At 45.8% G+C, this 16,991-nt stretch overlaps 1 protein-coding gene across 1 annotated transcript; it reads right to left on the bottom strand.

Annotated features, from left to right (window-relative positions):
- Window positions 1-9,753: 9,753 nt before the first annotated feature.
- Window positions 9,754-10,688, bottom strand: LOC103013354 (olfactory receptor 9-like). Its single transcript, XM_028165819.2, is given in 2 exon segments — window positions 9,754-10,619; window positions 10,622-10,688. Coding segments are annotated over 2 exon segments (933 nt in total).
- Between the last annotated feature and the right edge of the window lie 6,303 nt (window positions 10,689-16,991).

The following is a 16,991-nucleotide window of genomic DNA, read 5'->3' as shown; positions in this document are numbered from 1 at the left end:
ACTGGTATGAAGAATAGATAATAGTGGCAGGAAAAAGAGACATGGAGACCACTGACCAGTTTATCAGTAATGGTGCCTAGCCGCAAACAATAGATTCCACTCTGCTCATCTTAAGCAGAGAGAAATTATTCAAAGATTGAGCAGTGCACGGAGCCTCCGAGGCGGGGGCAGGGAGCCAGGGTCCTCAGCGGTGCAGCAAGGATGACACTCGACACCCCACAGGGGCAGCCTCAGTATCCACACTACTGCCACCAGGAGCTCGGTTCATACAACCCTGCCCAGCGCACACTGATGGCACTCGGGACAAGACGTCACAGCTCTACCACAGCTGCCCCCCCGGAGCCAATCATCTCTCCCACATGCTCTGTGGACTGTAAATTCTGCATCCTTACTCAGCCCCAAACCAAAGTATCCTGCAGATGAGTCCAACTGGAAGAACCATAGCCACATGCCAGCACCGTAACTGCAAGGGTAGCTGGGAAAGCAAGTTTTCTGGCTACTACTTTAGGAGAGGGGGTTCATAAGACAGAAAACTTCCCGTACATTAGAGAGCTGTTCAAAAGGTGCTGGAAAGACAGAAAACAAGACAAATGTAGACAGCTACAAATCCCACTGCTGTCACTGGAATCCAGGTGATTCTAGCACACTCTCCATTGGAAAGAAGGGAGAAGAAGTACAGTGCAGTGGGCTGGTAGAAACTTGAGACAAAAAGTAAATGATTAGGGCCTGAACGGGAAACACAAAAAGGGAGTGGAGCCAGGATGAATAGTAACAGTAATAACTAAGACTGTCTGAATACATACTATATCAGTGTAGTAACACGATACTAACCCCTTGATTACCTTATGTAATTCCCATAAAAACCCTATGTGGTAGGTACAGGGATGGATCCCAATTATGTGGGACCTAAAGCTTATATCCTTTGAGAGAGCCCTATTTAATAAAATAAGACAAAAGTACAAATATAAAATTAAGTACAATGTTTATTTTAAATGAAAAAAGAAATGGTTAAAATTATATATATATTTTTTAACTGGCAGATGCCACAAATGAGATACAATCCAGAAGAATAATATATTTTTGTTACTTAACTCCCTGATCACCTCGATGATTCTTTTTCCCGTTTTTTGCTGTGTACTCTTTGATTGCCTTCATATTCATATGAACAATGATTTTGTAATACACTTTCTGCAAAGCGATTAGGAAGAAAATTTGTCTTCCCCCTAGCATGGTTGATTGAAATTTGTCGTTCTTTTATTGGTAGTTTAGAAAAAATATATATTTTTAACTTCACCACTCACTTTTGGTAATTTTGTGTAAGTTTTTAGGATTGTCAAATTTAGTCAAACCTCTATCAAGTTTCTTTCATATATTAGCTGTAAATTTTCCCAAAGTTTCAAGTTTTCTTGTGCAATGAATTATCTTAAATAGTCTTTGAACCTCACTCATTAGCCAGTTTGCCCTCAAGGTTTCCATTGCAGTACCATATTAAATTTGTTTTCTTCTTTGATGTCAGTATTTTATGTCTAATCAGCAGGACATCTAAATCTTTTCCCAGTGTGTTTATGTGAGTCACTCCTCTTCATTAACTGAATGGTGTTCAGGTTGACTATTGCCGCATAACAAACCACCCCAAATCTAGTGGCATAAAGCAATAGACAGTTTATTGTGCTCGTAATTTCTGTAGGTCAAGAATTTAGACAGAGCACACCAAGGATGTCTCGTCTCTGCTGCACAATGTCTCTGTCATCAGCTGGAAAAGACTCAGTAGCTAGAAGTGACTTGAACAGCTGGGAGCAGAATCATCTAATGGTGTCTTCATTCACATGTCGGGAGCCTGTAATGACTGAGTTTATTGACCTACACTTGATCTCTCCATGGGGCTTGGCCTCCTCACAGCATAGCAGCTGGTTTCCAAGAAGGAGTGTTCCAAGAGAAAACATCCAAAGTAAGCATTCCAAGAGCCAAGACAAAAGCTGCAAGGTTTTTGACCTAACCCTGGAAGTCACACAGCATCGTTTCCACCATTGATTATAAGTGAGTCACTAAGGCAAGCCCAGATTTAAGAGTAGGAGGTTTAGAGTCCACCTCTTGATATAGGAGAGTGACAAGGTCACATTGCAGCAGTGCATGTGGGGGACTTCCGTGGTGGTCCAGTGGTTAAGGCTCCACACTGCCACTGCAGGGGGCACAGGTTCGATCCCTGGTCAGGGAACTAAGATTCCACATGCTGCACAGCGTGGCCAAAAGAAAAAGAAAAAGTGCATGTGGGATGGGAGATATTGCTGCTGCAATCTTTGAAAAATATTATCTGTCAGAGATAGATTATCAAGTAATCCAAGAGCCTATACTTCATGCAAAATCTATCTATTCCTCTTAATGAATTACTGTTTTTAATACAATTTGAAATTTCTATTATAATTCACTTCTCAGTATAAGAATAACTTCAGGGACTTCCCTGATGGTGCAGTGGTTGGGAGTCCGCCTGCCAATGCAGGGGACACGGGTTCGAGCCCTGGTCCGGGAAGATCCCACATGCCGCGGAGCAGCTAAGCCCATGCGTCACAACTACTGAGCTGGCGCTGTAGAGCCCGCGAGCCACAACTAGAGAAAGCCCGTGTGCAGCAACGAAGACCCAACACAGCCAAAAATACATAAATAAAATAAATAAATTTAAAAAAATTAAAAAAAAAGAATAACTTCATCATTCATCTTTATTGCTTTTGTTTCATATTTCATTATTTTCATCTAGGTTTTCTCTCAGTTCCTTTATAAATAAATCTGAAGATGACAAAGGCAGGTAACTTCATATACATCCAAGTCAATTAAAGGTGTTTTTGATTTCTCACTTTTTTTTTTTTTAAGAGTTACAGTGTTCCACTAAAGGCATCTCTCTTTTTTTTTTTCTTTTAAAGATTTATTTATTGATTGATTGACTGATTGCTATGTTGGGTCTTCGTTTCTGTGCGAGGGCTTTCTCTAGTTGCGGCAAGCGGGAGCCACTCTTCATCGCGGTGCGCGGGCCTCTCACTATCGTGGCCTCTCTTGTTGCGGAGCACAGGCTCCAGACGCGCAGGCTCAGTAGTTGTGGCTCACGGGCTTAGTTGCTCCGCGGCATGTGGGATCCTCCCAGACCAGGGCTCGAACCCGTGTCCCCTGCATTAGCAGGCAGATTCTCAACCACTGCGCCACCAGGGAAGCCCCACTTTTTAATTGAAACACTCAAAACATCTTTTCAAATTTCAGTTAAAATGAAGCATTTGAATTTAATCAAATACTGCATTCCCATTTTTCAAAAAAAAAGAAGAAAATTAATGGTGTGTTTATAATTATATGTGTTCCTGCATTATCAAGTACCTTTCTGATAGGAGAGAAATTTTTTTACTTAGAGGATGAAAACCAAATCCTGCTTACAACATTACACATGTGATGATTGGAAGGTTTTTTTGCCGTATACTAACTTCTCGATCCATACATTTCCAACCTTGTTTCTCCTCCACTTCCCATATTTTTTCGGTGCCAGGCACCATCAGACACATTTTTACCATAATACATCTGGCGCTGTGCTCTGTGTTGTAATGCTGAGTGTTATGGCACAGTGGGTAGACGGCGCATTCCTGGAAGTCATTCCTGCATCAGGACAACTAGCAATAACTTAACTGTATTCAAAAATAACTGTGGGGGCTTCCCTGGTGGTGCAGTGGTTGAGAGTCTGCCTGCCAAGGCAGGGAACACGAGTTCGAGCCCTGGTCTGGGAAGATCCCATATGCCACGGAGCAGCTGGGCCCGTGAGCCACAACTACTGAGCCTGCGCGTCTGGAGCCTGTGCTCCGCAACAAGAGAGGCCGCCGAGAGTGAGAGGCCGGCGCACTGCGATGAAGAGTGGCCCCCGCTTGCCACAACTGGAGAAAGCCCTCACACAGAAACGAAGACCCAACACAGCCATAAATTAAAATAATTAATTAATTAATAAATAATAAGTAAATAAATAAATAACTGTGAACCACATAAACCCAGATGGTACCATCCCCCCAAACTCAAACTTGATCTATCCCCAACTCAACTTTGCCTTAGATCCAAAAACTGCCATGGCCACTTCAACAGCACCCATCACAAGGGGAAATTGGGCAGAGGAAGTCATAAAGGAGAGAGACAGAAGTTACAACAGACTGCAGTTAAAATATATCACTTTGCAATTTTTATAAAAATATATGAACATAGGACCACAATTGCTAGAACTTCCTGGCCCTTTTAAGGGGCCCATGCAAGTGAAGAGCCCCAAAAGTTTAAGCTTCACAGTAAATCTACCTCTAAGTAGACTCTTATCATATCAGTTGCAACAAGATGAGGAAACCAAGGCTCAGAGATGTTGAACTACTTTCCCTAGGTAACACAGCTAGGAAATAACAGACTTGAGTTTCCAACCCTAGAGCCCACACTTTAACTCTCTACACCATTAATTCTCCCTCTGATAATGTGAGCTTAGAGAAAGTGGGAAGATGAGCGCAGACAAGGAGCTAAGGAAAATAAACAGAGCGAAAGGTGGAAAAAGGTTAGTGGCACAGATGAGGAGAAGCAGGACAGCCTGGACTGCCAGAAAGCCACTTCTTCTCACCTGGGCTACGTATGCAAATATTGAATAAGAAAATGCATTTTCCCCTGTCTTATTACGTGGAAAACAGTCCAGAATCAGTATGCTTTCTCCTGGAAGGGACAGAAGTTCACCTTTCTTGACTTGCCTCAGAGTTACACCAACTCTAGCTCTATGGCATCATTTAATCCACAGGCATCTTGATCATCTCACCATCCTGTAGGACACCACATGGCCCATTATAATGATGAGACTATGCTGACAGCACCTGGAGAGAAGCAAATGGCAGGCACTCTAGATGCACATTCATACCAGAGAGTAGGAGGTAAGTCCCACCAAATTTAGGGACCTGTCACCTCAGTGAAGATTTTCTGGGGATGTCAAGACATCTCCTCAAATGTTAAGGACAAGTTGCCTCACCTTTTTCTCTCTACGGTAAGAAAAAGACCTCCTATGGGTCTCTGGATTTGGGAAACAACACATAGCCCATATGGATGTACTGCTTCAAACTACTTAACAGGTGTCTTACAAGCCAGAGCAAGAAAAGGCTTTCTAGCTGGTCCAGGCTACAGTTCTGCCATCTGGGCCTTCTGAACCACCCAGAAGACCCTAAGATGTTCAGTGTCAGTCGCACTGAAATCTGTGTTAAGTCCAAGAGGCAAGCCCAGGTTTGGGAACCAAACCCAGGTTTTGAGAGCCAAGGCCTTCCCTTTGGGGCAAACAATTAGTATCTTATTGTGAAACTGTTCTCGGGCTCCTTGTAGGCAACAGTATATACTAAACACCTGACCACTGAACACCAGGTGACTATTGAACTGTACTGCTCACCATAGATTGGATGTAACTGATCCATCAGCCGAAAATTAGATATTTCTAGTAGCACTTCATCAACAAGCAGAAGTGCTAAATTTAGATGGGGCCCAGGCACACCCTGAAGACACCTTGCATCTACCCCTTTCCTCAGCAAATCACACCCAGTTCACTCTTAATGGGGCTGTGAATAGAATAGCCATAATGGCAGGAAAGGAGGCCATGTATGAACTCAACAAAAGGGGCTTCTCTTCATCAGCCGACCCACTTATCCCCACTGCTGAGAATTCACTTGCCATTTACTTTGATTTGGTGGTTAAGAGCTTTGTGGGAAACAGAACTCCACCCTCTTCTACAGAAGCCAATAAGGCCAAAATACTGGCTTTCCCTAAACTCTTGGCAGCCAAGGCACAGGTCTGTGACCTTAGCTACTCCCGGTGGATGTATCTGCCTAAGACTTCTTTTTTTTTTTTAATTTATTTTTGGCTGCATTGGGTCTTTGTTGCTGCGTGCGGGCTTTCTCTAGTTGCAGCGAGTGGGGGCTACTCTTCGTTGCGGTGCACGGGCTTCTCATTGCGGTGGCTTCTCTTGTTGTGGAGCACGGGCTCTAGGCGCACAGACTCAGTAGTTGTGGCACGCGGGCTTCAGTAGTCATGGCACGCGGGCTCTAGAACGCAGGCTCAGTAGTTGTGGAGCACGGGCTCAGTAGTTGTGGCTCACGGGCTTAGTGCTCTGCGGTATGTGGGATCTTCCCGGACCAGAGCTCAAACCTGTGTCCCCTGCGTTGGCAGGAAGATTCTTAACCACTACGCCACCAGGGAAGTCCCCTGCCTAAGACTTTAAATCAGGTGCAAGTGATGCAGAGAGTAAAGTTTACAATTCATTTTGGTGATGGCAGCGGTGGCATCCAGGACCCAGAGGCAGCCGCATCACATGGTGCCAGAGAAGTCACCAATAACCAATGGTGGCAGTGCCAACAGCATCCTAGCCAGACCACCCCTGTGGTATGACCTTGACCGTGGTCCTGATCTCTGAGTTTCTCTTGGTTCTTGATGATTGTCTAAGCCTGGTTCTCCAGGATTCCTACCAACACTGTGAGCCACCAGAGGCAGTTTTTCTCCACCCCAGAACTGTTCACTTGTTACCCCTTTCCTTCTCTCCCAAGGCCCATAGGGAATGGCTCATCTGATCCCTTCTGAGTTATCCCCACTCACAGCTTGTATGAGGATTTCCTCATTTCCAAATCCCCTCTCTTCAAAATCCCACAGACAGCTTCTCCCTTACCTCTCTTCAACATACATTTTAGATTTTCCAGCAACTTTAGTGAAATTCTTTTAATGAAGAAAGTTCCCAAATTTTTAAGATGTCTAAAAACATCAATGAACGTTTTCACTGAAGTTCACAGAAATGCAAATGATAGCAGTACCAATCATACTAGTAATCAAAATAAACTACTTAGCACTTTACTATTTGCCATGCACTGTGCTGAGCAGTCTTTTTAATATTTATTTATCTATTCAACAAACATTTCTTGAACATCTACCACGTGCCAGGCACTATTCTAGGCACTAGGAATACACTAGTGAACAAGACAGGCAGCATCCCTGCCTTTATAGGACAAGTATTTTAGTGAAAGGAGAGAAACCATAAACTAATAAGTTGATTTCAGATGATGCTAAGTGACCATATAGCAAAGAATGACGGGGAAGGCTACATTTTATCCTCACGACTATCCTGTGAAGCATAGAAACGATGGAAATCATTGTTTTACACATTAGGAAAAATTAAGGCATAAAAATGTTAAGAAACCTCCCAAGATCTCACAGATAGTAAATGGCAGTCAGGATTGGATCTTGGAGCTTTCTGGCACCAAAGCCAAGCTCTAAACCACTGTGCCATAGTGCTATCTATAACCAGCCTTCTGGTAAACCTTCCTTAGCCAGCTCCATATTCTCCACTCCTAGACTTTCTAATATATTAAGGAACTCTATTCCACTCTTTAATGCCCCTTATTCCCAAGGACAGACATGGACTCCTCCATCCCCAGCCTTCCATATCCTCTTTTGCACTTACAGGAAGACCAGCATTCACACAAGTACTAAGAGTGAGTTTCTGCTCAAACAAAGGACTCACGTCAGAGGAAATTACTCTATTTCCCAAGTGGCTTCCTTCTTCCTAAATGGAGATGATCAGAGCTTTCTACTTAGATCCTCACCTCCAACTGCAGGTCCAGCCCTGCTTGAATAGCACCTGGGGATAGAGTTGCCAGATGTAGCAAATAAAAATATAAGACATCTAATCAAATTTGATTTTCTGATGAACAAAGAATAATTTTTTAACGTACGCATGTCCCAAATATTGCTTTCTCAAGAAAGATAAAATGGTGCTAAATCCTTCTGGCCAAATATTTCACAGGACACACTTATACCAAAAACTTACTTGTTGTTCATCTGAAATTCAAATTTAACTGAACATCCAGTATTTTTTTGGCAACTCTGTCTGGGGTCCCTGAAAATAGGAGGACCTCAGCCTCCAGAGCTGATGGTCACCACCTCAGGTGAAAGAAGCACGAAGCCACTTAGGGCTGAGCCAGTCCAATTTCAACACATCCTCCTCCTCTTGCCTCCACCCTTAGCTCAGAACATGAGGAAAAAGTCTCTCCCCTTGTCTTATTCAGATACCAACTCTATCAGGAAGTCATTCCTTGAGTCTAACTTTGATGCCTCATGTTGCACTCTCAGTCCAAGTATGTCTCAGCCAGTCCTTGGTAGACTGAGGGAAAGTGAGTTCATGCCCTTCTCATCAGGTCTTTTCTGCATTGCAAGATCCTAGACATCCATTCCTTCCCCACCCTGTTCTTCCCCGGGCTATCTAACCCTTCCTGACTCTTAGTCCATTTCCTTGCCCTGAAAATTGGACTGCCCTCAGTTGGACTGTAAACCAACAAAAATTCTTTTGGAGGGCAATTTGGCAATATGTTTCAAAAGCTCTAAAATTGTGCGTATGTTTTGACTCAGCAATTCCATTTCTAGAAGTTTGTGCTCTGAAAAGCATAAGTATACAAACATATAACTGCAATGGTATCTATCTCAGCAAAAGCAATAACAAAAATATTTAATTCCAATAATAGAAGATTGCTTTAAATTTTAGTATCCAACTATATAGATATTAAAATAATGCTTTAGAAGCCTACTTATATGGTAAAACGTTATAATATAGTTTGATAAAGTGGAAAACAAAAGTTGTGAGCAATTCACACAATATAATCCCATTTTTTTAATTCTTAAAAATATGTATATATACATATACAGAGGGAAACCAGACCACAATAATTTCCCAAGGGCATTATTAACACCAAAGTATTAATAGTTACTGTCTTTTCTTCTGGATGCAAAATTCCCTGCAATTAACAGTGTTAGTTTTGTAAATTGGAAATGGAAATCAATGCTATTTTAAAGGCCCTCATGTACTGTGCCTTGAGAGTGATTTTCCTGCTTATATTACACTGTCCCTCTTGCAGCTTACTGCTAAAGGAGAGTTTATAAACAAGCAAGAATGGGCTGCCCAAGAAAAGTAAAATGGTGCTAGATCCTCCCGGCAGGCAAATTAAGGTGGCTTCAAGCAGAAATAGTGGACAGTTTACAAGAAACAAAAGCATCATCGTGGGAGTCCAGGAGCCAGACCAGACCTTCTGATCAGAGTCAGAGTCTAGAGATGTATGTGCATTTCTACCCTAGGATCAGAGGAGATGAAGAGGAAGTCAGTCCATGGGTGAGAAAGAAGCTAAGTAGAGAATATCAACATCTCAGGGATCCCGGGAGAGAACATTTAAGTCACAACAATGTAACTAGACAGATGCTTCCAGACCTAAAGCAGCACCAGGCAAGACTCGGCACCTGAACCGCCAAAGCCAGGTCAACTCTTCCCTGCCCTGTTCCTACCCCAGGTCAGACCTCGCACCTGAACTAAAGGAGCTCATGTGGTAGCGGAGGTGACTGATGGGAAAGAGAAAGGCTTGCAGTGAGGAGTCTGGGAGAAGGGGGAGAAGCATTGTCTACAGGAATCGTAGCCCCAGGAAGGCGCCCTGAGCCTCACGAAAGACCAGAATTGCTCAATCATCGCACAAAACGGGCACCTCCTCAACCTCCCCCGAGTGCATGTCTCTCCAGCTTTGTACCTACAAACAAGTCAGGTCAAGGCTGTAAGAACAGGCCCCAGAAGCCGAGCTCTGAGCAGCAGGTCGGAGCCCTGGGCCCTCGAGCTGGCACCCACACCACCCAGGGACTCCAGCCTCACCCTCCTCCTTGAAAATCTCCAAGGATCAGGCCCTTATCTCCAAGAACTTGAGGGGGTCAAGGGCTCCAGACATATCTCTTCACGAGCCGCCTCATTGCCCCTGTGACCTCCTTGTTTCTCAGAGTGTAGACCAAAGGGTTGAACATGGGAGTGACAGCTGTGTAGAAGAGGGCAAGGACCTGGCCCCCGTCCTGGGAGGAGCCTGCCCATGGCCTCATGTAGGCAACAGTCCCCGTCCCAAAAAAGAGCATGACCACAAGTAGCTGGGAGGAACAGGTAGAGAAGATTTTTCGACGTCCCTGGGATGTCGCGACCCCAAGGATGATGGCAAGGATGCGGGCATAGGAGGCTACAGTCAGTGAGAAGGGCGTCAGGATAAAGGCCCTCGTGAGGGCAAGACTGCCCACTTCACCCCAGAAGGTGCTCACGCTGGCCAGCCTCAGCACAGGCGGGGTGTCACACAGGAAGTGATGGTTGGTGTTGGCACCAGGGAAAGGCAAAGTGAAGATGAAGATGGAGTGAGTGGTGCCGGTGATGATGCCCATGTGGTAGGAGGTGCCCACCATGTGCACACACGCTCCCTGGTTCATCAGGGTGGAGTGACGCAGCTGCCGGCAGACGGCGGCATAGCGGTCATTGGCCACGGCCGTGAGCAGCCCGCATTCAGCGATGACAGAGAGCGAGAAGTACAGCTGGGTGAAGCAGCCGGTGGGCGGGATGGTGGGGCCGGAGGAGAGGAGGTCGGCCAGCATCCGGGGCACGATGGTCTTGGTGTAGAGGAGCTCCGCCGCAGAGAAGTGGCGCAGGAAGAAGTGCATGAGCAAGTGCAGGGCAGCGTCTGCGCGTGTGAGGAGGGTGATCAGCGAGTTGCCCAGCAAGGTGACCCGGTAGACCAGAAGCACCCCCCAGAACAGAGGGCCCAGAGGGAACCAGAACCTGAGAGCCCCAGCAAAACAAGCTCAGTTACCGCTGTGACATTGCCACCTGCCATGTCCCCAAGGCCAGACTGGGAGAAGGAGCCAGGAGGAAGCTCAGGCAGCACAGGAGGCAGCTGGGCAAAAACAGAGGCTCCAGCAGCAACAGGAAAGGCATGAAACAGTCCACAAGAACATCCCAGGGATCAGGAGTGAGATGGGTCAGCACCCGGGCTGCTGGCACTTCCCTCCCAGAAAACGCCTCAGGACAGAAAGAAGGGAAACCAGGGGAGCAGAGCACGACAGCAGGCCCTCCTTGAGGCTGGAACTTGAAAGACACGGGGATGGTTGGCTTCACTCACCAGAGTTCTGGGTTCTGGGAGCAAAGCGCTGGGACAGATAGAATAGCTCCCCTTTGAGAAAGTGGTGGAGGATATGGGCAGAAAGGTGGGTGTGCAGTCAGAATAAATAAAGCTGGCAGAAGGAGACTGGAAGAAAAATGGATCCAGCATGAGGCAGGGGCAGAGCTGGAGTGAGAGCAAGAGCAGGAGAAAGAGAACACACAGGATCAAAGGCTTCGGAGAGAAGGCAGGTGGGGCTTCTACCTGCACGTGGGTCCCCATGGCCCCCAGGATGGCCCTCCTGGCAGCACATGAGGGAAGCTCACTCCCCCCAGAGCCTGATTCCCAGAGCAGAGGCGGGGAAGCTGAAGTAGTCAGAGGAAGAGAGTTCTGCCTGGTGATGGGGCAGAAGGAAGCAGCACCTAAGCCTCTCTAACTCCCTGCTGTCAGGCCTGGGGTCTGGAGTCCGCACCCCGAGGACAACAAGAGACCACAATGTAGAGGAGTCTGGGGTGTATCCAGGGTCCCTCAGCGAGGCCTGAGTAAGCTGGGCCCAGAAACCAAGTGTTCCTGTTCCCTGGCCAACATCTACCTGCTGAACTGTTCAGCCCACTGCCCCAGGGGCTGCCCTCTGCCGGTGGCCCGCTCCCAGAATTAGTCCCTAGCCTTCTCCTTTCAGCGCCTGGAAAGCAAGGGAAGCACTTTTTCAAAATCCTTTCATAAAACAGTGCTAATACTCAGATGCATAGGTAGTTAAGACAGATATACACCGAAGTATTAACAATAATACGCTCTGGATGGAATGCACTTGGAGTGTCTACTATGATATCTTTGCTTTGTGGGTTTTTTAAGTGTGTTTTGATCCGTTGATCACACAATAAGAAAAAATCATATATGAAACATTAAAAGAAAAAGATGGAATTTGTTTTAACATATTTTGGTATTTTTAAATATCTGATTTACTTTCAACCAATTATGCCTACTTGTGCCTTTGGAAATGTTTTTATCAATAGTTTAATTTTGCAATTTGGTGAATAGTGAATGTTTCCGATTGTCAGTGCACATTTTTCAGACATATGCGTCATAGAAAGGCTCTGAGAAGAACACTTAGGTTGTTTCCAGATTTACGATGTTGAGCATTTCTGCAAGTTCCTGTAAAGTTCTGTAAAATTTTAAGTTCTCTTGATTGAAGCAAAATTTCTGCAATCAATCTTAACCACAGAATGCATTGCTTCATTCTCAGAAACTAGATTTTAGGTAGATTAAGAACTTCTTTAAAATCTCATTTAACACCAAAGTCCTGGCTGCCTTAGGTATTTTTGCTCTACCACTTTAAAATTTTTAAGTGAAATAAAAGATAGTATTTGAATAAAATAAAATAGTTATAAATAAAAAACAGGAAGGAGGTGGTAGAGAATCCGGGTAATGGACCCAAAAAGGCAGACTTTTTTCCGTAAGAGCAGTGTAAATCTGGAGGTATTCAAAATGGTATCACATCGCCCCCGTGTGGTGAATCTCTGAGTAGCCACGTTCCAGGTCATCCCCTCTCTCTGAGCTGTGGGTGAGGAGATGGTAAAAGGAAGGGGACTTTAAGGATCTACTTGTCCAGACTCCAGTCTACAGAGGAGGAAACTGAGATCTGGAAAAGCTCATCTGGTTCATCCTGGATCATTCAGTGAATTAAGGGCGGAGCCAAGCACGCCTGACAGGGAAGAGCCCACTCTCGCCTCAGGTAGGATGTTTCCATCAGGTCCATAGGTAGGTGAGGTGATTTCCGCCAAACCAGATTTCACATTCCTGGAATACACCTGCTTGCCGTTCCCCTGCCTGAGCACCTTTCTCCTCTTCTCCTCAAGTTTGCGTCCTGCCCACCTTTCCAGGCCAAGCACGGACACACCCCCTCTAAGAAGTCTCCTCTGCTTCTCCCAGAAAAACCACATCCCCTCCACAGCCTTCCATGCTGTATCATTTCAAAACTTAGTAACTTAGAACAACAAGCATTTATAAACTCAGTGTTTCTGAGTCAAAAATCCGAGTGTGGGGGGCTTCCCTGGTGGCACAGTGGTTAAGAATCCGCCTGCCAATGCAGGGGACATGGGTTCGAGCCCTGGTCTGGGAAGATCCCACATGCCATGGAGCAACTAAGCCCATGCGCCACAACTACTGAGCCTGTGCTCTAGAGCCCACGTGCCACAACTACTGAGCCCGCGTGCTGCAACTAAGGAAGCCCGCGCGCCTAGATCCCGTGCTCCACAACAAGAGAAGCCACTGCAATGAGAAGCCTGAGCACTGCAACAAAGAGTAGCCCCTGCTTGCTGCAACTAGAGAAAGCCCGCGCGCAAAGATGAAGACCCAACGGCAGCCAGATAAATAAATAAATAAAATAAATTTTTTAAAAAAATATCTGAAGGTTGACAACTGCAAAGTAAAAACATTTTAAAAAAAGAAAAATCCGAGTGTGACTTAGCTGGGTGCCTGTGGCTCTCATAAGACTGCGGTCAAGATGGCAACCAGGCTGCCCTTATCCCAAGGCTCCCCTGGGAGAGGGGCTGCTTCCAAGGCTCACTCCCGGGGCTACTGGCAGGTCTCAGGCTCTCCCTGGCTGGGGACACCCATTCCTTGCCATCAGTTCCAGCTCATACCGCGGCACAGCTACCTTCTCTCCGAGTGAGTGAGCGAGGGAGAGAGTGAGAGAGCGTGAGCAACAAGGTGGAAGTCAGAGGCTTTTTGGAACCCAATCTCAAAAGTGACAGCCCATTACTTTTTTTTTTTTTTCTTTTTGGCCGCACCTTGCAACAGGTGGAACTTCCCCACCCAGGGATCGAACCCGAGCCTCCTGCAGTGGAAGCGTGGAGTCTTAACCACTGGACCACCAGGGAAGCCCAACAGCCCATTACTTTTGCTGTGCACAATCAGTTAGAAGTAAGTCCCTAATTTTAGCCCCAAAAGGTCCAGGTTACAAAAGACCGTGCCTGTGATCTTGCTCACTCTCTCACGCTCCCTTACTCGCTCAGAGGAAAGGCATCTGCCACGTTGTGAGCCCCAGCGTGGCAAGGACCTGGTGTGTCCATTTACTCAAGGGCAGGGGATTACATGAGGGCCTGAGCGCCAGGAGGTGGAGTGGCTGGGGGCCAGCTGCGGGGCTGCCTGCCACACGTGTGCAGCTCTGCTACAGTGGACATTGCCCGAGCCACTCTGCTGAGTCTAGCCCTAGTTGAATAATCACTTTAGTTAAATCCCATCATCTGCCTAGTGAACCAGGCGTTATTATTATCTCTTTGCAGATGAGAAGGCTGAGGCCGGGACATGTGATAGGTGTGGCTTGCCCAAGTCCCATTAGTCAGTAATCGAGCCAGGATCCAAACCCAAGCCTCTGACCCCAAGTCCAATGCCCTTTCTACCTCAGCTGCCTGCCACTGGTCACTCTCCAGGTTAGACTCCTGGTTTCACCACCAAGCTGTGTGACTCTGACCTCTCAGAGACTCGGTTTTCTCATCTGTAAAGCAAAGATAATTCCTACCTCATAGGGTTATTGTAGGAATTAAATAACATAATGTATGAAAAGCACTTAGCACAGTGTCTGGTATATAATAAAAGTCAGCATTCTGTCACATGAATCAGGGGAGAGGGAGAAGGTGAGTTCACCATGTCCAGTTCCACCCTGGTCCGGGAAGACAATAAAATTTCAAAACCAAAAAAAAAGCTACCCAAAGGATACCAAAGTTGAAGAAAGTATGGGATTGAAGGAAAAGTACCTTGAAAGTTACTACTTTGAGTAGAGAGGAGCTTTAGGAGGCCCTCCGCTCCCAGCCTCTAGGGCAAGGAGCGGGCTTTCTTCATCATGTCCTGTGACCTTTCTCATAACAACATTTTTATTCAGATGAAAATAGAAATTGGTTGGCTGCAGTATCTGGGGTGTGGGTTTATGGGTGGACATGAGGGGAGGCAAGGAGAGGGAAAAAGAACTGAAGAATAATAAAAAGAGAAACGGGATCCTTGGCTGTCAGCCAAGCCCACAAAGATTAGAAGATGAAACGGGTCTCAAGTTGCAGCTGAAAACATCAGGTTAGACCCAGGGAACTAGAACTATAGTGGCCTCCACCCTAGAGATCACGAAGACACACGTAAGTCTAGGAAATCCATGTATCCTGAACCCCAGACCTTCCTGATTCTCCTGGGCTGAGCTTTCACTTCGTGGGGAAAATGGATAAGCGAAGATCTCACAGGTGCTAAGAGCTCCTGAGAGAGTGAGCTTGGGGCAGGAGACTGGCTCTCCAACCCCCTGAGATCCTTTTAGCTCTGAAAGTCTAAGGAGTGTTTTACGTACATCCACGTGCAACTTAATAATTAACAAATACTTTCTCCTCTGGGTTGCTGTGTAAGTTTTAACTAATTCCTCAGGGTCAGCCAAGTCTCCCTCAGGTCTGCCCCCCAGCCCCGCAGACCTCAGAGCCTTGGCAACAGTAATGACCTCAAATGAGAACATCTCCACAAGTACGATGGTAATCACAGCCACAATAACTGAACAATTAATTTTGTCCCTCAACATTAAAAAAAAAGAAGACAGAAAGAAAAAAGAACACAGGGAACTATACCCAATATTTTGTAATAACCTATAAGGGAAGAGAATCTGAAAAAGAATATATATATATATATATATATATATATATATATATATATATATATATATATACTCAGTTGTATATGTGTGTGTGTATGTAACTGAATGACTGTGCTGTACACCTGAAACTAACATGATACTGTAAATCAACTATACTTCCATTTTTATAAGTAAATAAATAAAGAAAAAGAAAAAGTTTGCAACCTAGCAATGAATAGAGCACATCAGCAATTTCATGATCTCATTTGGTCCTCGCATCAACCGTAGAGACAGGCTTAGCAGGTATTACTACCATGTTTAGTAAAAACGGAAAACTAAGGAGCTACGACTTGACTGCAAAGTCACTCGGCCAACGAGGGTGGAGCTGGGACTTGAAACCTAGAAGCCAAATCTCTGGGTCCCGGTCCAAGACACCCTAATACACCACCCAGTCCTGCCCAGCTGGGAATCCCTCCCTTACCAGCTCTGTCCCCACATCTGTGACTTGTCCTCTGAAAGCCCAGCTACTTCCAACATCAAGAGACCACAGTGTCTTACACGGCAACCCAGGAACAGCTGACCTCCTCTAAGAATCCCCCTACTTTCTCACATCCTGCCCCCTCACCATCCAGCCAGGCTTCTGGAGCAAGGACAAGGGCTTCCTTTGGGGAGGTCATTGGCCCCTGCCCACAGTCCTCACGATGCTTCTGTAACCTACCCATCACTCTGCCCTATGAACTTCCATCCCAGAGCTAAGGGGAGACTCGCTGTTTATATTTGTTAATTTGGTGTTTCGTTTCTTGTTGCCCAGCATAAATAGCTTACAAAGACATAACAAACAAACCAAAAAAAGGGGAAAAGTAGGAGCAAAGGAAATAAAGGGAAAGAAAATAAATGTTTAAAAAAGAAAAAGAAAGTTAGGGATATAAAATAGAGCCAAGAATGAAACTTTAAAATGCAAAATATAAGACCTATGCCCTTCCTAAGGTTGGGCCACAAGTTTGGCTCAAAACTGTTTAGCAGCCAACCCAGAAAGGAAAGTGCAGTCAGTTCCAGAGTTCACAGTGTCCATGAGATAAAACAGAGATAGACTACTCAGGGCAGTATAACTGTTCTTGGAACTAAGACCAGACAGAAGTCTCTCCCAAGGACACCCCTAGAGAGATGACTGTGGTTCACGTCCTTACCATTGCTTTAAAAGGGAGTTTCTTGCTATGGATTCTAACGACTGCCCTCAACACAGGCGATGCCGTTGCACCAAAGGACCTTGGCAGCTGTGGGAGGGACCGGGCGCACCATGTACCCAGCTCTGTCCTCATGGACCTTGATCTAGGGCAGGATTTCTCAATCTTGGTATGATTGACATTTGCGGCCAGGTCGTTCTTGGTTGTGAGGGACTGACTGTTCTTGCCTTGTAGGATGGCTAGCAGCACCCTTGG

The sequence above is a fragment of the Balaenoptera acutorostrata genome, chromosome 11 (genome assembly GCF_949987535.1).
Source record: "Balaenoptera acutorostrata chromosome 11, mBalAcu1.1, whole genome shotgun sequence".
NCBI classification, from domain to species: domain Eukaryota; kingdom Metazoa; phylum Chordata; class Mammalia; order Artiodactyla; family Balaenopteridae; genus Balaenoptera; species Balaenoptera acutorostrata.
The sequence above is the reverse complement of the archived record's forward strand: the minus strand, read 5'-3'. Positions and strand labels throughout refer to the sequence as shown.